The following is a 25,940-nucleotide window of genomic DNA, read 5'->3' on the forward strand; positions in this document are numbered from 1 at the left end:
TGTCTACCTTCTATTTCACCTGTTATATACATTAACAAGTACTATCAAACAGAACAGTCTTGTTCCTCAGCAACAGATGAAAACTTAACTCAGGCAGTGTTAGATATTCTCAGGGGTTTGGGTATTTTGAGCATGTTTCCAAAACAAACAAATATACTTCATTCCACTCAAACAAAAATACAAGTCCTGCTTACCTTAATTTTCAATGGATTGATTTCCATATCAGAAGTGCAGTTCATGGGACCATCAATTTCATACTGAACAATATACAACAGGGTGTAGTTTTTATATTTGTAAGGCCACTGCAGAGTCATCATCACCTTGCTGAATGCACTTGGACCGTTGTTTCTCAGCTGATTATGAAAATAAATTTAACAGATGTTAAAAATGTGAGGTTTTTGTAGTCTATTGCACTCATCACAGCCACGGTAGGTGTCTCAGCCAAGATGCTCTGAACACAGATACATACACCTATAAGTTTCTTTATGTAAATGGTCTTTTAAGTTCTAGAACAATTTTTAACTACTCTTATTCATGCAGCACTCTCGGTAAGTTTCGTTTAATTAAAAAATCTAGATTAAAGCTGTGATCATTTTCTGAAGGAAATTTTAAATATAATTTTTCAAGGCAAAAGACTTTCCAATAATGATTCAGAACAGTTGGAATACAAATGAGAACACTGAATAATTTACAGCCATGAGTCATTTTCTGAGTTCAAGTGACTTCAAGTCTTATCTATATTTCAAAGGGTTAGAAAAGAAAATAAAGAATGTGTAATGATGTAAAAATATCAGTCCCTTCTATTTGGGCACTCCAGTTACACTAATTGCAGGCATTCCAACCCTTCTTGCAGGTACCAATTATTGACCCAGCATAAAAAAAAAAAAAAAAAAAAATTTGTTTCCATGCAAGAAAGAAATGAAGAAAAAACATATTATTTACTCTAGAGAAAACCTACACCAAAAGATTTTTCTTTTAATTTATTACAAAACTGTGTAACTGAAAGCAGTAGTAATTGCATACCTCATAGATATGCTGAACTAGAGGCCCAATATCATCTTCTGTTTCTGGATTCTCCTTTGGCTGCCAATTTGCAATAGGAAGGAATATGTGATCAGGAGACGACACACTAAACAGTGGAACAAACAAGTTGTTATTGTAAAGCGTGAAATGAGTAATTCTCTAGAACGTGTCAAAAAAAAAAAAAATCAACACACTTAAAATACAATCTCCAATTTTTCATCTCCTGTATATAAGAACAAAAACAACAGAAGCTGAGCGGCTTGCATACTAAATCTTCAGTTTTCTTCTCTACATGGAAAGATGAACGTTCTATTTCGAGACTTTTTTTTTCCTGTCCTAAACTTCGAATTCATCCTACGACATCTAGTAAACCACGAAGAGAATTAAGATACATGACCTCCAAAAACCAAAGTGTAAAATACTTCAATTATGAGAAATATTGACGATGTAGAGACTTATCAGCACAGTCATAAGAATAATTCAGCGTGCACTGAAAACAGTGAAGCTGGCAGTTATGCTTTTCAGTTGTGCCATCCTCCCACCTCTCAGATATTAACAAAATTAGATCACAATAATTAATGTAGTGGAAATTTTTTAAAGTGATGACTCAGGAATCAGAGATTACTGGCTGAGTTAACTAAGGGGACTGTAGAGCTTTTAGGTGTAAAGTATAGATTTCCAGTAAGCAGAAGTAACAGAGGTAATGGAGTCATTACAATATTAATACTATGCTTAAGAGTGAAGAAGGGGAGGGCATTGCAAACTTATCTTCAACAGGATTTTCAACTTTAGTTTTAAGAAAGTTTACAGGTGTTTTCGGATGCAAACCTAGTCAGTTTGTGGATGAGGAAAGTGACTTGGAAAAAATGTGTACAACTGCAAAAAAGAGGGGTGATTTTTTTTTTCCTCTAAAAAAAGCTTTAGTAATGGAGGCACAACATTCCTTTTTGGAAATCACTTTGTAATTACCTAGAATTACTTAAGATGTGAAATTCCAAGGGGTGTCTAGAGAGAACCATATTTTCTTTATAATTGAAAACTTAGGCAGACCTGAAAGAACATTCATCGAATTATAAAGAAGCAAACATACAAACCTCATTTGAGAAAGACATTTATTAAAACAGTATCAATGCTTACCCTCTAATTTCAACAGCTGCTAAAATGGCAAGGTCAGCCTGATAGAATGCTACTGGACTTAGATTGTCATACAGGTTGGAACTGCAGAGGAAAAAAAAGTTAATTTATTAAACGAAACAAGCTAAGTATTAAAAAACCCCACCAAACTTAAAATAATTGTATGTAACATCACGACTCCTGAGCCACTGTAGGAAAGCACACGTAATGAAATCTAAGGAGCACATTCCAGCAAGTTCTCAGTGACATGCACGCCAGTCCCACCCTCAGGGCAGTGTGGAGGTCCCTCGGCAGGGAGCGGTTGATAAGGACACAAAGCTAATGCTGACTCGGTTCCTCAGCTGCCACATGTAAGAAAATTCATATGCCAGTGCTGTGGGATAACATCAACTATACAGTGAGCAGAGCCTTAAGTTCTACTTCAGGGCATCTGTTTTGCTCAAGGACTTGTTGGCCTCACACTGGTCTCAGGGCAGGAAAGCATGCTAGGGCTATTTCTGCTGACGTCTCTTCAGTGTTTAAACTAGGAAATGAATAGGGTTTACATCCAATTCCTGCAGATCAGATATACCTAGAGATGACAGATATTAAGGCATGTAGATTCATTCATACATAAAATTTCTTCAGACTTTCTTTGTAAACAAAGAAATAGAACACTCCTATTTCCCTCAAAATGGAACTGGGAGCAGAATCCTGATCTCCTTAGACACACCTACCTAACCAAACAATTTCCTTTAGAACGATGCTCTTAAATCCTCTAACTATTCCTAACTGCTGCTGTAGTAAAAAAAATACATGCAATAATGTTTTTTACCCCAACCTGCAAGCACCTCATCCTTTCAGAGACTAGAGTTGTTCTGCTAGGAACTGTGCCAGCTTTGGAAATCTAGCTTTGTGAGTTTAACACAACCAGTGTGATCTTTAAAACCTCTTGAAGATAATACCTCAATAATGCCTGTCACTATAAACTGTGATTACCGTGTTCAACTGCATCACTGTTCTTGCATTCAGAAGCCATGTAAGGAAATTCCTTCCATAAAACATATAAAATGTTACAGGAATTTCCTTTCTCTTCTGTCAGAAGAGAAGCATGACTTAAGCAACGTCACTGTTTTTTCACCCAGCGAAAGGCAGTTAGTGACTGCTATCAGCCTAAGGAAGACGACTGACACCCCAGAGAAGATCACTTTCTGCAAAGAAGGACTGGAGTGACATGCCACAGGCACAGCTTGCCAACTGCTGGGGAAGGAATGAAAAAAATTGAGCAGACAGCAATGTGAGATCTGAGAGAGAATTAATGCTGCCAAGGCCTTGATCAGTATGGCAAACCACTGTGTCATTAAAATACAATGGCAGGTTTAAACTTATTTAACACTTGTAGATGAAAAATGCATATGTGGATGAGAATAATTTATTAAATACCTTAAAAAAAGGAAGCCCTAAAACGGAGAAGAAAAAAAAAAAAAAAGCTTTTGGATCACCATGGATGAAGAAAAACCATCTGTATTTATAGTGTCCATAAAGCAACATAAAACTGTATTGGGTAAAGAGATTCCTACTGATCACATCTCCAAATCTTAAATATCATCTCCAATGGTATAAATTCACATTTATCATATTTCTATGAAAGCACTGTGATCATTTTATAATTAACAGGAACACTACTGTTCTATTTAATTTTTAGACTTTCCTATGCTGGCTGTTGCACAACACTTAAAATGGTTCACTGCATGTTGCTTCTGCTGAGACCATCACATGCATTGCTTTTTCTGAAAGACTTAATACCTCTCATCCTCAAAATACATAAAATCTGAAATTCTGGCTCTACATCAGATGTATTTACTTAGCATGTTATCTGCCAGGTGAGGTGCATAATCAATAGATTTCCATACCTTCGGATCTGCAAGTCAAACTTGACAGAGGTATCCATTTCAGACTGCTGGTGCACGCTGAAACGCAGGCCAGCTAATAACTTGAGAAAAAAAAAACCACTATAGTTAAGTGGGTGCACTATAAAATACATTATAAAAGCTTCTTGATGCTATTCTACTACAACAAAATTGCTTGAGGCATGTGGTCATAAAGAGAACACACACAGAGAACTGGCAAATTAAACTTGTTCAGTTCACCAAGACTAGAAATCTCTCTGTATTTCAGCTGATGCATCATTGCCACAAAATAGAAATGTAAGGTTTACATCATGCTCAGCCTCCTGGCTTCAGCCCATTTTACACATAACTGAGCATCCCTATGTGTTGCAAAAAGTGCTGTAGAACAGGGAGTACTTTCATTGTTCTGAATTCAGTTCCCAAGGTTTGTTCTAAGTCAGCACATGACAGTTGCTTCAAAATCTGTACAGTTCAACTTAATATACTTTGAAAGACTTTGGAAACAGTATTTATTCACCTATTCAAAACGTCTCGGAAGAAAAGCCCCGAAGTGTTAATAATTGTGACTGATTTTCACTTTATGTCCTCCAAAAATAAATACTTCTTATGTCATATCGACTTAATATCTGCAAGTCCCACTAATAGTTCAGCTACATTTGGTGGAAGTGCAGAGGTCTCAACTAGACAAAACTCCCTCTCAAACTTCATAAAGCCAGGCAGAAGAGAGAAGCACTATTAGCCTTCCACTAAGAGAAAGGCATGTTATAAGCTAGTTTTTTATTATATACTAAGAAATACGTATCAGAGAAAACTAAAGACAAACTCATGAGGGACCAGAGTTCGTTAATTCCACTGCTTAATAAACTACTCCTCTTGAGTTGCATCATAATACTCATGAACACTCCTTTCAGCCTTTAATTTAGCTGAAAAGTTGAAACCCATTAGCACTGAACTAACCAAACATGTGGGCAGCTAAATATCAGACAGATCTAATCTTCAATTCCTGAGAGTTAACATCCTGCCCAAACACTGCTGTGATTAAGAAAAATGCCAACTGCACCCCTGTTTGAGCTCCCAAACACCTGCTGGACCAAACCTTACCTTAGTTCCTGCTTTCATGGGATTTCCCAGGTCACAAACTACCATGCGAGTTTGATTCTCTGTTTTAAATGCACATGACAGTCTTGCTAGAGCCTGCAATAAACCAGTAAGAAATATTAAGGAACGTCATTCTTTACATCTGGACACTCGTATTAAAGTCTGGAGAAAAACTCTAGATATGCTGAGTTATTAACACAGTCAAGCACTAAAATTAAATAAAATCTGAGTACGAAAGTCTCGGTGGAAACAAATATTTTTGAAACAAGATAGATGCTCTTTCCAAGGTTATAAAAAGAGAAATTCAATACTTTTGTATTGGGTAGCACTGATGATTTTTGTGACCTAAAGCATTTTCTCCACGATTCTTTAAAACCTATGTGAAGTAACTTTGAAGATCTGGCAAGGGTTAAAATACTCCATAGGAAAATAAAGATTGGAAGGCAAAATAGCACAAACACTTATTAGCTTACTCAAAAAGAGGCCTTAAAGGAGCTATCAGATTTCGGATAAAGCCACATCACAAAGCTCTAAGTAGCAGAGGCAAACTGGAGAACCAAACCAAGGCAGGGTCCAACATATACGAAGGATATGGTATCAAAGTTGGAATCCTTTGATATAGGGGAAAATAGTTTTCCCCTTAACATTCTGCAACTTTACAGATTCATTGATTGATCATAGATTATACTGAATGAAAACAAAGACGAAGAAAATCTGAGAGTATAGTACTTATATGTAGCTGTAATGGGCTAAAATTAAATTTGGACTGTACCCATGTGTCTTTAAAGAAATAAAAGTTATAAAGACATTTTATAATACAAAAAGAGAAAGTCAGGAAATTTTAATATTCTGTGTAGTCAGGATAACTGACACCCAAGACTTTCTACATACTTAGGTGGAAGGGAATAGTAACACCTAACATCACTTTTGCCTCAGAGGAGCCCAGCTCTTTACCTACCATATGACATGCTAAGTCTAAATTTAATAAATTAACATTGGCACTGCTCAAATAAAGACTTGTAGGAGATAAACTCTGCGTATCAAGCTCCATCACACAGATGATTCTCCTTTGTTGCTAGCAGTAGGCTCTTAAACTGAAACCATACAGCCAGGTGTTATAAAGCCTTTGGGCTTGGAAGAACCTGATCATTTTTTCAATGCTTTGCTTGAAGATTGAAGTGTAAAAACCACCACCAGACCCTCTCCCATGGACTTCCATAGCAAGACCTGAAATACAGCTAACCAAAGAAGAAAGATAGTTGGAATTTTACCTCGTTGTTACGAACAACACCGATGAAATCTGCTTGGGGTGGAACAATGACAAAGAGTTCCGCTTCATAGGCTCCTTCCCCTTGGTTCTGAGCGCTCACAATTAGTGTCAAGGGATTGTCATCACCAATATAGATCTTCCTCTGATCGCTACAAAAAATAAGTGTAAAAATGAGCCCTGCATTCAGGTTTTGAAGTGTATTGAACTGGTTGAACTTACAGAAACAAGAGACCTTCTGAAATTGCACAAAGATGTTAGAGAAATCTAGAGGCAGTACCTCCACTTCAGGAATATCAGCAGAGCTTTACACTACGTTTAAAACAAAAACATGTCCGCAATCACCAAAACAGAACAAATATTACGTGCCATTTTGTAAGAATCTTTTTTATAACATTTACAATAAGCCATAAAACCACTGACATCTTTTTTAAACAAAAACCAACTATGAACAGCAGTTAAATCACTGCGTACATTCTGAATGATATGCCTATTTAGCGGAGTACAAGCATACATTTATAACAAACTGGATGGAAGGTTCAACTACAGAATACAGCCGAGACCTCTGTAATACATTTGTTCCAGATACAAAACCAATATCTTTCCAAACAATGTATTTTTGTTTCACCAACTACAACAAAACCTAACTGTACCTGCACTGATGTAAAATGTTTCTGAAGCATTTGCATGAATGAGAGTGCTTGTGAACTGTGCTACCTACACACAGGTGCATATGCTATAGCCCAGACTCAGGAAAGAATTATGAGTTAAAACTCGTTTCTTTTACCATGTTTAATAAAAGATATTACCAGTACAAACAAATTTTTTCACACAAGTGACCACAGAGCTGTGCCAACACCTTGCTGGATAAAATCTTTTCCTGTTCTCATCTTCTTGTGTCTATCTAGTAAATACTGTGTACTTATAGTGGGGGCCAAGGTAGGGGGAAGTGGTGTACGCTCTCCCTGTATTACATGCAAAAGACATTAGCTTACAAGCAGAAAATGGGTTTTCCTTAAAACAAATAAGCATGAGTTTAGATTGTATACGTTTAGGTGTCCTACTTATTTCCATTCATCCTTGTAACAAAAGTATTACAAGCTCTTGAAGTTTAAAATTCAAGCAGGGAAGTTACTTTTCTCTGAAGTATTTTTCTCATATATTTACCTTTCTACTGAAACCTCCAGCTTTGGCTTGCAGACATTATCATCACCACAATCCAGCAGAATGTGTGCCTGTGCAAAAAACCAAATTTATATTGTTTTAATACCTCCTGCATCTGTTCTAACATGCATTCCCAATAATACTCTTTCACCACCAAATAAAAAAAAAAAACAAAACTAAATAGCTGGTTATAAGATATCTTAATCTTAATAGTCTCAAAAGAGAATAAATGAGTTTCAATATATGGGGGCACTGTGCCTAATCCTGCCACTCTGCAATTCTAGGACTGATGTCTACAGATCTTAATCCTCTTTCCGTACTTTGAATAGTCTGTTCATCTTGAGTTGCATCTCCAATATCCTCTTTACAGACAAGTGTAAAAATTTGCACGAAGGGCAGAAATAGAAAAACAGTGTTTATTACCTTGAGAGAACTATAGAGATAAACATAAAATACAGGAGCACTGGACGAAACAGTCCAATCCTTCAAGATTAACATCTTCAAATACTACTCTAACTGCTTTTCTCCAGAAAACTGTTCATTAATATGCATGAAAAGGATGTCCAGTGCTAAGGAATAACATGTCAAAAAAGAAATTTAGATCAGAGATGGGAAAAAAAGAGAAGACAAACATACAGTAACCATCAATACTTTCACAATTTGAAGACTAAAGCCTTGATGTATATTTTGGTATCTTAATTTTTCAGAAGTCCTAAAATGAACATAAGTATTGCAAGCTGAGAATATGTTCTGGGTTGTCTCATGACAGATTGTGTAAGAAGTATACCTGTCTGCTCATATTGGCAGGAGTGAACTGATTGAGGATAGGGTGCAATCCTGTTTCATCTGCAGCTGTTCTGTAATCCAGACGATATTCCATAAAAATAGTAATGGGAGTTAGTTTGTCTCTAAACTCAGACTCATCCTAAGGAAACAAAGATTTGAATTACAGTTAAAACATGTGAAGAAAACATGAAAAATATCCTTTAAAAGTCTCTATAGACAACAGTCATTCTGAGAGCAATGCTGAGCAGTACTAAAACTCCTGAGCTCTTTTCAAACTAGTAAACCTCTTGTCGGAAAACCTGCAGTGTAAACTTTAAAGGCAGACAATTTCAGTAGTAACATGCCTGTTTTTCAAATGGAAAACTGGAGCAAACAGAAGTATTAAGTCACAGAACTATAATAGCAATGAGCCTAAAGTGTTAGACAATTCCACTCTTTCCTGTCACACAAAATTCAGTGTGCTTTAAGATCCCACACAAATCTTCATCTGTGGACTTGTAATTTTTTCCTTCCTAAAATTATGTGGCATTTAGATTCACTGACTTTCATATTGTTCATTTCAAGTCATTCTGGTTATCAAATCCTGCCTTTCAGAGTACTTACAAACCATCTCTTAGCTTTATGTTAGCTGCGGATTTTATCAACGTAAACTCCGCTTCATTATTCTCATTTCTGAGAATAATAATTACTGAACCTAAACCAGCTCATTGCGGGATCTTACTTCAGAAGTTATCTTCTATGGGCAGAAACCTCTTGCTAACTCTTCCTTAGAGTTTTGACTGGTTTTGCAGCTAATTTAACAATTTCATGTAGGTCATGTATCATTACTTCATGAGAATGTTGGGTGGAAAAGTGTTAAAGCTTTACTAACACTGAGATCAGGAATGTCTATTTCCATTTATAATCCGCTCACAAGGCCAGTCAAAGAAAGGTATTACTCATAAGTAAATCTGAGCTGCATTTCACTGACATAGCTAGACATTCAACACATCCTTCCCTGTTTCAGCCATTGTTTTTTCTACTGGGTTACACTTTTACATTATGTTAGTATCTGTCCACATTTGTGGGGACTAAACCAAAAAAGACAGAAAAAGGAAACTTAATTGTTCAGCCTTCTGTCTCCTCTGTTATTTGCTGATCTTTGTTTTTTAGTTGCAGATCCATATTTCTCTTTATTCTTTTACCTCCAACACAGAAGCACAACCTCTGCTTATTGACTATCATGCTCCTTAAAAATTATAGCTAATTTTGTGCCTAGATGACTTGTCCAAGAAGTCCACAACAATGTTCAGAATTGAATTACCAATGCATTTAGCAACCAGGATCTTAGTCATGATACCATCCATCATTTGTTCCCTGACAGCAGTGACAATCCAGGACAGACACATGGTTTTAGTAATTTCAAGTCTATCCTTTGGGTGTGAGGTTTCTCTAATATTTCTTTTTTCTATTTTTTTTAAACACTTAAGGAACTTGTAACAGACAATGCACGAAAAATTACTTGCCTAAAGCATAAATGGCTACTCACCCTCAAAAAGGCATCTAGTTCTTCACAGTTCATCTTGCCTCCCTTTGTGATAGTCATGTTCTTGGAGTGGCTGGGCTGTTTGCTGTGGAGAAAGAGAGCTCTCCTTATGGCTCCCTTCTGCTTCAGCTTATCCAACAGCAGCTCCACTTGGAAATCTGCCCAATCCAAAGCGGTTAGGTTAGGGGTACTTTATTCAGTTAAACACACTGCAGATTCATATCACAAAAGGAACCAAAAGCTGATTTCAGCTGCAATGAAAACCCAGTACTTGAAACTTTCAAAACGTCCAGTTCTTTAAAAATAAAATCAGTTACTACATTAGTTCTCCATCCAGTAACTAACAAGCACTGCTGTTGTCCTAACTTAGCCTCTGCTTTTTCCTTAAAAACTGGAAACCTATAAGAGCACTGCTACATTTATAATTGCTATAGAACTGCAAGACCAAGAGTTAATTGCCCCCTGAAAATTTCGAAGCAATCTTGCACATAATTATTTAACTGTATTGCTAATCCAATTATTTCACATATTTGATATAATGAAATTTAAAATATGTAACAGCTATTTATACAAATCTTCCCAGATGATATCACCTCTATACATGCCATACAGAAAATAGGGAAAAGCTTTTATAATCAGTAGACAGAAGCTGATTGTATCAGGCTGTCTGCCACACTACAAAACCTTAGAGACAGGTTAAAACCTGTTTCAAACAACCTTTTCCTGACTTTGATCCAGAAAATCTGACCAAAGGAAAAAAAAAAAAAAAAAAAATCAGTTATATCAATCAGGTCATGATTTCAACAGAAATCTGAGAAGTCCCTTGTGGCTTTTCTATATTGTTCAGGCCTAAGGATGCACATGCTTAAATATTCTTGTTGAAAGTCCCCTCAATGAGAGTCGATCTCAGTTCTATAAAATACAAAGGACTTTCAAGACTAGTTCCACCCAGTGGTTAAACGTATGCTTAAACTGCCAAATATGCTCAAATCCCACTGACTTCAACACAACTTCAGCAAAAGAACTACTGAAGACAGTCATATAGATGTATATGGTTACTGAACTGGTAGGATTGTGCTGTCAAGGGCAGCCAACTGTTTTGATAATGAAAAAGAATGACAACCAGTGCTCATGTCTGCAAACAATATGAAAAGACTTTAAAGTTTTTAAACTAGCAAAACTTACTGAGTGAATTAGGGAGCTTCCCTTTGCCGTCCGCTTTTAAGCAGAACTTTACTTTAAAGCTGTTTTGGAGGAAAAGAAAAGATTAATTTCACACACTTTTTCTCTCATTTTCTTCTAAAATTCTTTATTGCTCTTCTCAGTTTAAAGGCATTCTCTTTCAAGCCTCTAGCTCACTCCCAAAAGCTATTTTCTACTGATGGGAGAGAAACTATAACCGGTAAGTAGACAGCAATGCAAAGCTTTGGAGTCTGGATTCATGCAGGAATAGTCACCTGTGAAGCAGAGTGTTTATTCCTGGAATCAAGTGTGGCTCATGTATTTTTAAACCTAGAAGGCGCTGGCATACTGAGCTGAAAAGGGAGGAAGCGCTAGAAAGGAGAAGTGGGTTTGGATAATAGTCCAGGAACAAGAACCAAAACCAGTTCGCAGAGCAGATAATTTCCCAAGTGTCTTCCATAAGCCCACTCTATTTTTCACCTAAAAAGTAAGTTAATGGGTAACAACACTGCAAAAGCTGTGCGATCCATTCCCATCTTGGGAAGACCTCACACTACTCAACACAGAAAAGTGGCAAACTCTGCAGGTAGGATGTCACCTAGGAGGCAGCCTGGCATCTGTTGAAGACAATGTTGGTCCTCCCACTGTTGTCAAAGAGTTCTTATTTTGTATTGTCTGTTCTTCCAAAAAAAAAAAAAAAAATCCGTCTTTGATCACCTCTTTCTTAATCAGCAGACTAGACTTCCTGAATTCTTTCAAAATTGAAAGCTTATGAAAATAGAAACCAAAAAGGTCCCTCCCCTCAAAGAAAAGCAAAGATATCGTGCTTACCAAGAAACTTTTACATCTCCCAGGGAACAGGCTTTGTTTTCTGGGTTTAGAATGGTTGGATTAACTTCCAGAGCAGCGTTTACTCTAATAACTGGTCTAGCCCTGCAAAGAACACATCCTCTTAAACAGCATTCAACACCATGTTAGACAATACCCTCCCCATCACACTGTGAAACAGATAGACAATATTTAGTGAAACTGCAAGAATAACAAATAATCATTGAGTAGATTAGGGAAAAGCAGGAAGCTGTTCTGTGCCCTCTTATTACCATCAGAGTCAGAACCTGGACAACTGTGTTAAGAGGATGTCCTATCTCTTTCTAGCACAGACAAATAAGGTATTTTCCCAAAATGAGCAAGTTTGGATGACAGTATCGGGATTGTAGCAGAACAGCTAGCAGCACCCTCTGTGTCAGAATCTAGAAAACTGTCATTTAGAAGGTCTAGAAGACAGCTTATTTGTATTTTCTCTTAACTATGGATTACTGAAAAAGATGAATAATAGATGGCAGACTGTAGATTTAACTCAGTGAAAACAGCGATACCACCTTTTTTTACCTCCAGCACTTTGGAAGGTGGAGTGGCAGAATTTCAGAATTTCCTGATCCTGCTTTTTTTTGAAACTCAAGAACGCCACCGAGCTTTCATTCTGCTTGCGCATATATATGTAAAAGCAGAGAGGGAGATTTACCTGTACAGAACAGCTCTGTCAGCACCAAAGGCTCCAACAATCAAGTCTAGGAAGAAAGGAGAAATATTACACATTATAATTTATTTTTTTTTAAATATGCTGTTAAGAGGTAGGGCTACTATTAAGTTATTCTAAAGTGACGTTTAGAGCAAAGGACCTGGATATCCATTTTTGTCCACATCTGTGGCTCCTTTCAGCGAGTACCCAAAACTGGGTGGCATAGTGCGAGCGGCCCACTGTCCTTCGAGAATCTGAGACGGGACTGCGTTCAAACCATTTGCTCTTCCATTGTAGATGTAGACAAGTCCTCTCTTGTCCTCTCCACCATATGGTGCAGCAATTGCAATGTCTGTAAACCAAAAGAACAATCATCAACATCTCCAGAGTCTAGGAGAACATATTTGTGCTTACATCAACCGATAATTTCTGATAATACAGTTTCAAGGTGTGTCTGTAGGGAGGAAATGCAACCAGCCTTTAAAATGCTCATCAACCACCTTTTTTATTTTTTAATTGGATGTTGGTTTGTCTAGAAAATATAAATGTTTAACGAGAACATGTATCATAGACTTGTAAGGGAGGGGAGGAGGGAAGAGAATTGTTCTGCAAACACTTCTGCACTTCAGTGACTGACTTACAGCCAAATCATATGGATTTGAGATGTTTGAGAGTATTAAACACCCAGAACTAGTCACTGTTGGTGCCAAATCACAAGAAGTGGGACCGTCTGCCCATTTCATTAACAGACATGTTCCTCCAAACGGTGTGACATTTTAATAATTCTGGAAAATCTAAATCAGCCTAAAACAATGGTAAATATCAAAGTCCAATCTATCCTATCCTGATCATGGCTTGGCAATACCTTTTATGGAGAACTTTCAGTGTAATTATGCTATCTCTTAAAGCTTAGTAAATTTGAGAGTACTCATTATCAATGACTAATAAACAGTAATAAACAAAATGCTAATTGGATTATCTGTAAGGATAACTTTAGAAGAGTACATATGATCCAAATTCAACATTTTGGCAGTCGGTTCAAAGACCAGACTTTAAACACTATACAGAGTAATTACATTATTCCCTTATTTTTCCTTAAACTTGAGAAAGGTTCATGAAAAGAACAAGGACTTGGAAGTTTATAATTTCTTATTTTTGATGCTTCTTTACAAACTTTATGAAAACAGTAGAAATTCCAATCTTGCACTATACCGTGATGGAAAGTATTTTTGTTAATGCTCCCAAAACTAAATAGAGCAGGGGAAAAAACAAAACAAAACACACTAAAAAATGGCAAAGTAACTAAAAAGAGGCAGCTTTTGCTACGATTTTTTCACCTACAGTGTACCGCAGATTGAAATATGATGGAATCAAAATAGTTTTCAGATAATCTCATCAAGTGACCAGATTTTTGGCTGTCATTTTTGGCTGTCAGCTGTAGCCTTTCCAGTGTCTTCTGTAAATAGTTGTAGTGATATTGCATCTTCATACTAGTTCTGTATACTATTGGCAATTAAAATCGAAACATTAACCTCACCGAAACCAATGGCATAAAATACTTTGAGCTACAAAATATACATCTTGTTTAAATTGGTACACTACAAAAAGAGACTCAGAAGTAAATAGACTTAGAGTTGGTTCATAAAATCAAGTTTTATCCATTAACGGATAAGTCACTTATTATCACTTAATGGCTAAGTTGCTGGAACAAATTATACCGCTTTCTACATCTCTTCTGCATTTCTTACAGGGTTTTAAAATATGACTATTTCAGATATAGAACGAGATCTTTCCAAGACAATTAAAGAAAGCTGAAGATTAGAGAAAATGCCAATGATTTCATTAAAAAAATAAATTAGAGCTACCTAGCAATTAGTAATATTAGCCTATTATAATTTTTGACCTTTCAGAAAAGACTTAGCTTGCAAGCAGAATGGGGAAAAAAAAAATAAACCACACCACACAACAACAAAAAACCACCACACACACAAAACAAAAAAACCCACCACAACATAACCCACATAAATGACCATTTTTGTGGAACTCAAATTCCTGCCACTCTTTAGGAAACACTGGTGTATGATTTGTGAAACAAAGCATTCTTGCTAGGATTCCTAAGTCTCCATCCCCAAACTATAGGATTCTTGTCTGTGTCACTGGTCCCCATTCCTAAGCAAAAGTAACAACAAGCAGTGGCCGAGGAGAGTCTGCAGCTTCCACTGTATCAGCCCCAGACTTCTCATCCAAAGACTCGCCCAGGACAGCCAGCTCCTGATACCGATGCCTGTAGTTGTTATGGGATATTTTCACCAGCCTCTCCCATTTTGTAATAAAGGAAAAAAAAAAAAAGTAGGCTTTTCTCAGGAAAATCTCTTCTATCAGAACATTTTTAACCAGCGCTCTGAAACAAAACCTTCTTTTCAGTCACCGTTGTGGTTCTGGAGAGGAAAACTGTCTTTAAGCGATGGAAACAGGAAAATTATATTGAAGATGTCCTAATAAGTCACAGTGGAGAGCTGGATATTTCATCGAAGTTTCTAATGTTCTTATCACTTAGAAAGTAATAAACTGATCAGTGTAACAGCCAAAATAGTCCATGCTGTAGTTTAAATGGTATAGTCTCTGCTCGATGCATACATGGAACTCCTGTTAGCATTCTTGGGAGTAGCATACAAGCATCGAAAGGAGTCTAGACCTTTGTGTCCAACATTCAGTCATGGTGAGAATGCAGAATGTTTGTGTGCAGAATCCACATGCAGTGTGCTTTCTAGATTTCATCTACGAACTGAAAATACTGATCAAGAAATCATGTCCTACCATTGAAGCCATCCTGATCTAGATCCCCCAGTGGTGCAATAGAACTGCTGAATCTTGCAAATATCTCAAAACCATTCAGCTTTGTGATCTGAAACCCTCCAAAGGCTCTTTGAAGGCAAATGGAAACTTGGCCGACCTCTTGAAGTTTCCCATCAGAACCTCGATCCATAAATAGAGGAGCTCCAATAAACAAATCTGTATAACTGGACCAAAGAAGGATAACGTTCTTCAGTAACAGCATGAAAATTCAGTTTCATTCTCTTAAGCATCTGTTAGCAGGACTAACTCAGCACTGAAGTCAATATTAAGATCAAAGTTACCCATCTTTAAATTGCAAATATTGATTGACAAAGTACGTACAAATATACCAGAATTTCATGCATTTAAAGCATGTGAACACATAGATGTATTTATGTAAATAAATACAAAAACAAATCTACAATTGTTAAAACAAATGTTGAGTGCCAGCAAGAAAGCGTGTTGCACAGATACATGTTAAACCAGTAATAAAGACAGAAATCTATAATGTAGGAAAGACTTTTTAATAAAAGCTTCTTTTTTTCTTAGAAATCCAGAAAAAAAGTTAGGTGGCAGTGGGGAGAAGAGGGCACTTACTTGTCCCCATTGATATCTGTGGCAGCCACCGAATACCCAAAATAAGCAGCCATCTGGAAAACAAAATTCAAACCAAACTTGTGAGTTGCAGTGATATAGACACACAAAGTTGTTTATACAAAGCTGTATAGAAAAGATGTTAGGGAGATGATAATATATACCACAAGATTTTTTTGCCACCTTTCTCCTTATATTTTCCTTTCTCTTCCTTACTGCATTAGAAAGTAAACCGAGCAGTTACCTTCCCCCTTCCCCCTTTCACGACCTAGTCCTCTTTCCCAATTCTCAAAACAGGCAGCATTTTCTTCATTTAAATAAGATTATTTTTCTAAGTAGTACTACAAAATGGGAACTCATAGAACATATATTTTTAGGATTCCTACAGACTTAGTAAACTTTTTCTTCGGCACATAAGCTAATAACACATACAATTTCTATGTTCTGGTACCCTAAATACTCTCTCAAGGTGTCATCTTCCTATAGGAATAGCCTCCTGGTCACCCACCGCACTGAATAAAGCTACACACCTGCTCCCCGGTGAAGTTGTACATGGAAGACATGTTTTTCCCATTGTAAATAGACACCTGCAAATGAAGAAATACACATTACAGCATACCAACAATATTAATCTTTTTTATTTATTGTAAAGTTTAATATTTCAAATTTCCTACCATGCCCAGAGTTCTAGCTGCCCTTGGGACTCCTGATACAAAGTCTGAAATATAAAAGCAAGACACCCAGATAACATTCAGGTCCCAAAGCACAATGACGTTGCTTGAACACAGTAGCCAGTTCCCAGTGCTTATACGTTTTCCCATGCACTGTATCATTTGTTTTATACCATTTATTTGAAAGGGTTATCCAGCATATTAACAAGATTTTTTTACTGAAGCAAGGGTCTTACCTTCTGTGCCATCACCATTGAAGTCTCCAACAGCCACCGAATAACCTGATTAATAGACAAAATAAGTAAATACCTTGAAAAACCTTATTAAACCTTTCTTCTCTCTATACTCTTCATACGTCTCTGTGCACAGTCCTCTCGCTTCACTTAAAATAAATATCACCTCTAAGTAGCTTAGCCTATGAACAGCTACATGAGTAGACTGCAATTCATCAGCACCCATGAATTTGAGATCAGAAGATTAAAATTTTAAAGTTATCATCCCGGGAATTGTCCTGGTCCATCCCTGCTTTTTTCTGAAGCCAGTTAGACACATATGAAGTGAAATGATGGTTTCCCTCTCCTTTGAGGAACTCCTTCACTAGTTTTCTTCCTAAATATTATTCTTTCACATTTCTATTTTGTTTTGGTAGATTATTTAGAAACATCTGTTTTTCTAAAAACAAAACAAACAGGTATGTGACTAAATTATCACGTAAAAATTGTACCTTGGCCATTCCCATGGAAATATTTCCATTTATTTTGTCATCAGGTGCTTTTTGAACCAAGCCTGTGGCAAGAAAATTAAGTTCCTGTCACATGTAAATTACTGCATTTTCAGGTGTGTGGTTCTCTAGGTACCTGACAAACGTTGAATTAGTAGTTGTGTGATTTAGACTTAAATGTGAATAGCGCAAGGGAGTTTTTCAAGTACAACTAGGTTTTCTTCCTTTTCAAACTACACACCCAAGTAGCTGTCATCAAAAGCAGCACTGGCAGGTCTGGTTGCCAACTGGTCATCATACTTTGTGCTGTAGACTTTGGAGTCATATTTAGCCACAATCTCTGCCACTCGATCAGAAATAAGTTGGCCTAAAGAGAAAGAAAATAGCTTAAAACCACAGAAAAATGTGCGTGCACTCATTCAGTAAGCAACGGGACTCATTTACAGAATGCCTTCTTCTAAAGCAACAACTGTTCCACAATATTAATCAGAAAATAGCCAACAGCAGCACTAGATAGGATGCAAGTGAAAGTTTGGATCCCACTTCAGCAAGATTCATGCACAGTTAATCAAAAACACACAGAGTTCTCACTGCCAATAGAAGCCACTCCTACACCTAAGCCAGGACTTAAACAGGACCGCTCAGTTAGGTCAGAGTGAGCACATGCTTATGGTATTGCAGAACTGAGTCACCATCCCTTGTCTCTATACCATGAGCACAGTATATGGCTGCGTTCTCTGTGCCCGTGTCACCAGCCACTAGGTGGTGACATCATCACATTCTTTTCCTGGCATTTCAATTAAATCTTGAATCACTAAAAATTTTTTTTCAGAAGAGCACTTCACATACATATTCATACATGTGTGAAGTATAGGCAAAACTGCTCCTCTAGCATCCCAGAATGTGGAATAAAAAATTGGGGGTGAAAAACCTAGTTTTTAGAAGTATACAATTGTCTTCCATTCAGAGTTGGGTTTTTGGTTTTTTTTTTTTTGGTCATAGCAAAAGAGAATAAAGTTGTTTCAGCAGAGGAGCTGTCACTTTTGCCAAAAAGCTATAAAATCAATTCACAAACATTATATTATACTGTATCCACAGTTTGATTTCCATCATTCCATTTTGTTCAGAGTTTAAAACATAGGACTGTCATAAACAGAGTTTGGCAGCTACATCTTGATTGTAGATGCATCATCTTTTGAACAGAGAGCTGTAACTAAATACTGAATGATCCTGCAACCAAATACTGACTGAAGCCCGTATTAGCAAAATATATAGGTACTGTTCAGTGTAAACAGTGCAATTTGCGGTAAAACATGCACCATGGCACGAACAGATCAATATAAACAAATGCAATACATCTTTGCCATGAAAGGAAAACAAAGATCGTACTCTTTGCAGGGTGCATTTCCCATTGAAAATACATGCTTCGTATGTGTATCACAAATCACAAAACATGTAGATTTTGAAGCAACAAGAAAAATATCATAAAGGAAACATCCTGCTGGTGGAAACAAATTCCCCATTTCTGGGAAAATGCCTTTAAAATGATCATAGAGTTATTTAAAAGACAAAAGACACATCTATACAATTATTAATTCAGCTTCAATCTGCAGTTGCCCTAAATATTCAGGATATATTTTGAAGGATGAAGAAAAATTATTTCTGTCAGTTTTCTTACTGACAAAGACTTCGACAGTGGTTGGAGGAGTGTGGATACAAATGACTAAGAGGATAAAGAGACAAATCAAAGAGGTCAACTTCTCTGACTTAAATGATGTATCTCACCTTGCCAGTAAAAACTTCCAGGTCCTCCAAGCAGCACTCTGTCTCCCTTGGAGAGGAAAAAAAAAAAACAAAACCAAAACACCACCACACACATTAAGCATAGCTAAAGACAAGAGAACATGTCCTATGTTTATGGGAAGTAATCTCATGTATGTATGTGGCTGTAGCTTCGCTGGCCCAAATACATTTTAATTTTTGAAGAAATGATTAATTAAAAATGCACCTTGTAAAATGTTAAAATAACAAACAATATGCCTTCAGTGACTTGCTTCTCTATTTCACCCATTTAAAATTCCTGGCAAAATTCTGCTTTTATTGTAATAGACCCTTCTAGCTACATAAATGTAAGACAACAGAAATATAATTAGGAGAAAACTTTCAAAACTGCTACAAGGCAATCATAACATGTTTTTAGGTCAGTACACGAAACTAGATTCATCTTCTGCCCCTGCCACTTTCTGTAACTTATCTTTAGAAAAATTTAATTCAGAAAAGCTGTGATGTAATTCTCCCACTCCATATTCCTTGGTACAACTGCAATCCACAAACCAGTTTATGAAACTTTAACCACATTAGCTGTCCCAGTGCTGGGAATCTGCTCTGTAAGTACTGAACTGGGCCATGGGCTTTGCTGCAAAATTAAGCCACTTATTGTGGTTTTAATCGTAAAAACTCCCATATTCACCACTCAGAAAAATCTAGGTCAGAGATTTGAAGATATCTTTTACCCAGGCTTGCGCCCTCAGCTGGGGTTTTGGATTAGAACCCAAGGTTGGTTTGAGCTGGGGTAGAGTTGGCACAGCAAGCCTGAGGGGTACATGCAAAATAAATCAAACACTTACAGCCCTACACTGCATTTTGCAAAGTTTGCTCTGGAGGAAAAACTAGACTGTCCTCAGGCAAAGAGTGAGGCGGTATGACCCAACCATAAAATGTAAAGAACCCAAACAATTGCCACAACACAAATAGGACTTGTGTGGTCTTAACATGTCCAGACTATGCTAAACAATTTAACTGTACAATATAAAAAAACCTGTAGTTCTTAGATTTGTGCACAGTTTTACTGTGCTTGGATTTTAAAAGTAATTGTGAATTTTTAAAAAACCACAACAAAATAAAACAACTATAAAAGGCAGGGAGAACTTAAAAGTAGAAGAAACATAAGACAGATGGTTAAAAAAAAAGTCTGCTTCTGTTAGCTGATGGGAAAAACAAAACATAATACATAGGAACATTCTTTACCAGTTCCCTTTAGCAGCAAGTTATTCTTCCTCAAGAAGTAACACTAGTTATGCCCAATCCCTTCAAAATAAGTCTCTCAAAAAGCCTCACTACTACAGTTTATTTCAGTTGAGGCCCAGCTGCAGCAGAGGTTTATGGCATGAGGCTGGAAAAGTGGATTATTTGTTTAAGACACGGTTCCTACAAGAGATGAAAGTGTGCTGCTGTGAAGACGTAGGAGAAACGAGTTTATGATACCGGAGTGGTTTGAAGTTATGTTTGTTTATTTACAAGGCTGTGTTTGGTTGTAGTTTTTTGCCCCAGGAATGGTAGTTTACATTTAGTTTCATAATAGCTGTGCTTGTATGTGGTCTGTACCAGGGCTGTTGTTAACTTAGAACCGTCTGCTGACCGGTAGGAATTGAGAAAGAATCACATACCTTTGTAAAGTCAATACTAAATCCACCTTGACAAAATCCCTGTCCATCGGCATCGATAGTGGCTACAAAAAAGAATGGATAGAAAAGAGAGGGGAAAATAAAATAAATATTATCGGTAGTACTAGATCAGATCATTCTGTGGATGCTTTCCAATGCATCTGCCTAAGTAACCTTGCACTCCTGAACTTGAACCTTGGAATTTTTTTTCCTCCTAAAGCAGTATTTTCTCTTTATCAACAACTCAGAACCAAATGCTGTAACAACTTAAGGGCTGGCCTAACATGCATATAACATTAACACATGTTCTAGCCTAACATAATAAAAGTAAACAGCAACTCCATACGCCTTTCTATTTAATCTTCAAAAGTTTTGGGGAAAGATATTTGCAATTTTTACTCAGGAAATAAGGTATCTGGAAAGTAGGGAGTAAGTTTTTCTGTTAGTATGGAATAAAAATCTGAAAGGTACATAACCATAAGCTGTATTGGCTTCAAATAAGAAAAACCCCATACGTGGCTGAAAATACCTCTACATACTAAGACTCACCCCAGCAGGAACTGTTATGGCTGAGTTAATCTTACAACTATACAGTTCCAGAGTAGAAATGTTGAGACCCCCTTATGTGGAGTGTGACTGCTTAACTAGCATGAATTACTTTAATATATGCTATTTAACTTCTTTTTATGTTGGACCACACTAGATTTCATTCCTGCTGTTCACTAATAATTTTCAGCCAATTAAAAAAAAAATCCTAGCTTGAACATTCAACTTTTAGACTTCTGTAATTTAAAAAAAGGTTGTAAGCATCTGAATAATCCAGCAACTCAACTACATGACATGGATATGAAGTGTTTGCAATATGAGACTCAACATTTTCAACAACGAATGTAATTGAAACAATGCATCACTACATATGTATGCATACATTAATATCAGAAACTACTTGTGCAAAATTTTGTCTTCTAAAGTGAGCTTTCTCTTTAAGTTACTGGAATAACAATAAGGAAGCTCAAGAAAAATCTAGATCTGGTCCTTGAAAAAGCACCTGATACATAATTTTGCTGGAATAATTACTACAGAAGTGACCCATTCAAAAACCAAAGTCCTCAGTTCCAATGGCACTTGGATCTCAGGTTTCCCTCTGGCCTACGGCAGAGAAAGCAAGGTCTGTGCACTCAGCATCAACTGGAGAAGAATTCAGATGTCTGGATCTAGCTTAGGCTTTTTTTTTTTAAATTGCTATGAGATTATACATGGAGGGGGGCAATACCTGTAAGACATTCTGCTTCAAATGTACACAAGGTATAACACAAGAGAAACTCCCAACAGAAAAGCAACAAAGGGCGCTACACTTACTGGACCTGCAGGGCGCGTATTCCACAGATTTGGATCCAGCCAGCAGGTAACAAGTTCCCACGGGCTCTCGCTCTTGTTTGGTTTCAGTCCTCCAGTGGTACAGCGGGGCACAGGCCTGAGGGAGAAAACAGGGCAGTGAGAAGGCAAACTCCTCGCCAAAATGCTGGAATTCCCATTTTCTACAGAACACTAACCAAAAAATAGTTTTGGCAGATGTACCGTGTGTTACTAGAGAAGATTTATATTATCAGTGCTGGGGCAGAAGTATCACAAGTTTGTATTTTCAGAAATAGCCTATTCATAGCAGGTATTTTAGAAATAATAATTTCTTAAAGCAACAGCTGTAAAAGAGTTCATCAAGAATTTATAATACATTCTAACTTCAGAAAAAATAATTCTACTACTTTATCAAGATCAGACAAAAAAGCTACAACCTTTGTTTATAAAGAGTTGAAAAAGGCTAGCCAATAAATTCTGAAAGAGACAAGCCATACTGATTAGTGGGACTTGGTTTAAATTCTGAGTTATCTGGGTCTTTTCACATTTTTTCCACTACAGTATCCCAGTACCGAGACGTTTCAAGGGCATAAAAAACCTACCAGAATTTTATCGTTTTTGGATCTCACAGAGGCTCCAAACCACTGATGAGACTTAAATTCCAGTGGATCATCAGGAGCAAAATCTCTGTTGCCTAAAAAAAAAATGAAAAAGCAGCATAATTTCACAGGAAACTCTACAGTAAAAACAACAATAAAAAAAGTCATTGGTTTGAATGCATACAGAGAAAAGCAGAAAACAGTACCACTGGAAGATATCACCCTTTCATGGAAATACACTTTAAAAAGGATTTATTATTATTATTCACTTATACATCTAGGGCCAGCCTTCTTACATATGAAGCATTTGTACAATCCTGATTTCTTGTAAGAGTGCCAAGTTTATAGTGTCTTTGACAGCCCCCCCAGTAAATACCTCATACTTGAGATATTTGCCTTTCATGTCAGATTACAGCACTGCTCAAGAATCAGTGCCAAAGCCAAGTTAGGCCTAATGCTTCTAGGAAAAATATTGCCCTGATTAAATTGTGCAAGTTTTGCCTTTGGCTGGAATCGGGACAGAAATCCTTCCACTGTTCTCCCAAGTGTTAACATCTCTATTCTGAATGCCACAGAGGTGTCCAGAGCACGGCAACTAGCACGCTTAAAGCTACAAGTAAAGTGAAAGGGTATTCAACAATGAAAATGTCAGAGAGTTTTCCATACAGAAAAGGAAGTTAAATAATGGATAATTTGCGCTGGTGTCTGTATGTTGACTGTTCAGTGATGAATGCCGGTAAAAGCAACTTAATGAGTGGTACTTGTGCAAGTGTGAATGTTAAAAGTCTTTACATCACGTAATGTTTCTTATGTACTTGCATTGGAACAACAATGGAAACTCTGGCAGCCTAATCTGAAAATGGATGTAGCACTCCCGAAAACATATATTTTTAAAAAGTCACCTAAATCGCTGGTTTACTGGGCAGTGAGGTCAGCAGCCACACATCACTTCCACAGACTGCAGGAGGAATCCCCAAACCCAGCCCCACTATGAATCAGAGACCTGTGATCACTTGAATTGAAACTTCCTTGCAGGTCTTACACCTCATAAAGAATGTTTTGTCTGAGAGACTGTGTTACTTCCACTAGAAAAATCCCATGAAAAGGACAACAAAAGTGATTCTAATCTGCAGTCAACCAAAACAAGCAAGTATCTGGACCTTAGGTTAAAACTCTGTAGAAATCAATGCCAAGTGCATAGCATCACAGAGAACTACTGTGGTTTTCCCAATTTCATGAAAGATAATTAAAAAAAACCCACTTCCTTCTGTCACCCCCTCCTCCACTTTCTTATTGAACAGGTGCTAAAGACATGGAGGGCCTGATGATTAGCACATCTGCATAGGTTTATGTACACTTGAACATTTATACTGTTACCCTTGCACAGACAGAAACATAGTTTGGAAACCTGTGTCACCTCCTCATAGTACAGAAAACCAAAACCAGATCAAGATGTTTTCCAAATAGGGAACTGTCTTGAGCACACTTCCAAAATCCCTGGTTTATCATCTTCTTTTTGCTCAAAGGACACCGACTGGGATAGTTTCAGATGAGGCTGCCACCAAAAGGGGTAGCAACTCCCATATGCTCCTGTCCATATGTTCTGCTGCCAGCCCCTGTCTTGGCGCTACTGCCTTTTGGTCACATAGTCACAAGAACCACCTAAGAATGAACCCTACTGAAAAAAAAAAAAAAAATACTCAATGGGATCAGGGACCAACCCAGCTGACTGCAGGGGAAGCAGTGCCAACCTGCTGGGGAGAAGACATGAACATATGGCTGGGAACTATATCCTTTTTGGCAGCATCTGGAACTTAAAATTGGTTTATTCTGCTTCTAACCACACCCAAGGTTACATAGCCTAGAAAGACAGATTTGGCTTCTACCCTCTATTTGTCCAGCTGCTCTTGAATACAAAGAAATCTCTCAGCTTTACTTGCCAAACAAAGTTTAAACAATTTAAAGTTGGGAATAGTTACAGCATGGCACTTTACACCTTTCTCCACTGCTGGATACTTATACAATGCTATACATCTACAACTAATACAAAAGGTTAGTGTAGCAGTTTTATAGTGTAAAGCAGAATCCTGTTGTGCTAGGTACTATAAAGATATCCAGGATGTAAACTTCCCAATTCAGTTTAAAACAATAGGCAACAAGTACAAGGAATGGTCTGGTTGCAACATCAGGTAAACAGCCGTTTGGCATTATCAGCAATCTGATTTTATCACAGATGGTGAGGAAATCAGTTCCTTCAAGTTTCAGCTGAAGGCATCACCTGAGACAACATTAAAAAAATTTTTTTGAGGGAAAAAAAAAAAGGCACCAGCTTACTGGTTACCGGTGCCATCTACCCACAGCCTATGTTGATTGCACTGGAGAGGAGGGGAACCAGCAGTTTCACCAGCACATCCTGCCAAAAGAGCCCTCTGAGCCTTTGCCCCGGGCCCCCACCCAAGGAAGAATCAACGCGCAGGAGAGCAGCTACAAAACCTTCTCTCTTCCTCAGTCTTCAGGGAACAAAGTTATTTTTTTCTACAGTACTGAAAGAAGCCCCAATTCAGCTTTAAATTGAGGATAATATTGGAAGCATCTCTTCAATTTTATTTTAATTGGTAAACATCTAGGCTTTGAGATATAGTCTGAAGCTGGCATATAAAAAACCCCAAAATCTCCAACTCAGAAAGCAAATGAACACCACCCCAGTTTGATTCTGTTCCAAATGTCATGACTTCAGAAGCCAGCATCGTAATTTCTGAAGGTCTAAATAACAAGTTAGGAATTCTTATACACAAAAAAATCTCCCACCGCATAGTAAAATATGCTCCATTAGGCAATTTGGCTAAATAAATTTTATTTATTTGTAATACACTATCGCAAAAATACTTTACCAACATCTTAGTTAGCCAAATTGCCTAATGTTAGTGCAGATGCACATAACATAAAACAACATCTGCTACGAGGCTAAGATGCCTTACATTGAGTTTATCCTGTACGCAAAGCTTCATTAGGTTCTCTAAAACTAAGGGGGGATCTTGGGGAGGGGAGGGTGATGTTCAGATCAAGTAGAAAGTACATACATTGGAAACATGGACTTTTCAAATAAAAACCTGCAAACATTAAACACAAGTCAA

At 37.2% G+C, this 25,940-nt stretch overlaps 1 protein-coding gene across 1 annotated transcript in view; it reads right to left on the minus strand.

The window, feature by feature from the left end:
• ITGAV (integrin subunit alpha V) overlaps positions 1-25,940 on the minus strand; it is a 50,328-nt gene that overhangs the window by 10,045 nt on the left and 14,343 nt on the right. The window contains exons 3-25 of the mRNA XM_065637542.1: positions 22,810-22,901; positions 22,211-22,325; positions 20,855-20,916; positions 19,194-19,239; positions 17,650-17,775; positions 16,924-16,968; positions 16,691-16,734; positions 16,547-16,603; positions 16,020-16,072; positions 15,405-15,607; positions 12,748-12,939; positions 12,591-12,636; positions 11,900-12,001; positions 11,072-11,130; positions 9,890-10,044; positions 8,363-8,500; positions 7,579-7,646; positions 6,416-6,563; positions 5,148-5,240; positions 4,050-4,129; positions 2,161-2,241; positions 1,024-1,129; positions 195-353 (exon numbers count right to left, since the gene is read on the minus strand). Coding sequence (XP_065493614.1) covers positions 195-353; positions 1,024-1,129; positions 2,161-2,241; positions 4,050-4,129; positions 5,148-5,240; positions 6,416-6,563; positions 7,579-7,646; positions 8,363-8,500; positions 9,890-10,044; positions 11,072-11,130; positions 11,900-12,001; positions 12,591-12,636; positions 12,748-12,939; positions 15,405-15,607; positions 16,020-16,072; positions 16,547-16,603; positions 16,691-16,734; positions 16,924-16,968; positions 17,650-17,775; positions 19,194-19,239; positions 20,855-20,916; positions 22,211-22,325; positions 22,810-22,901 — 2,270 coding nt within the window. The remainder of the gene's footprint in view (positions 1-194; positions 354-1,023; positions 1,130-2,160; positions 2,242-4,049; positions 4,130-5,147; positions 5,241-6,415; positions 6,564-7,578; positions 7,647-8,362; positions 8,501-9,889; positions 10,045-11,071; positions 11,131-11,899; positions 12,002-12,590; positions 12,637-12,747; positions 12,940-15,404; positions 15,608-16,019; positions 16,073-16,546; positions 16,604-16,690; positions 16,735-16,923; positions 16,969-17,649; positions 17,776-19,193; positions 19,240-20,854; positions 20,917-22,210; positions 22,326-22,809; positions 22,902-25,940) is intronic.

Source organism: Caloenas nicobarica, chromosome 6 (assembly GCF_036013445.1).
Source record: "Caloenas nicobarica isolate bCalNic1 chromosome 6, bCalNic1.hap1, whole genome shotgun sequence".
Taxonomy (NCBI): Eukaryota; Metazoa; Chordata; class Aves; order Columbiformes; family Columbidae; genus Caloenas; species Caloenas nicobarica.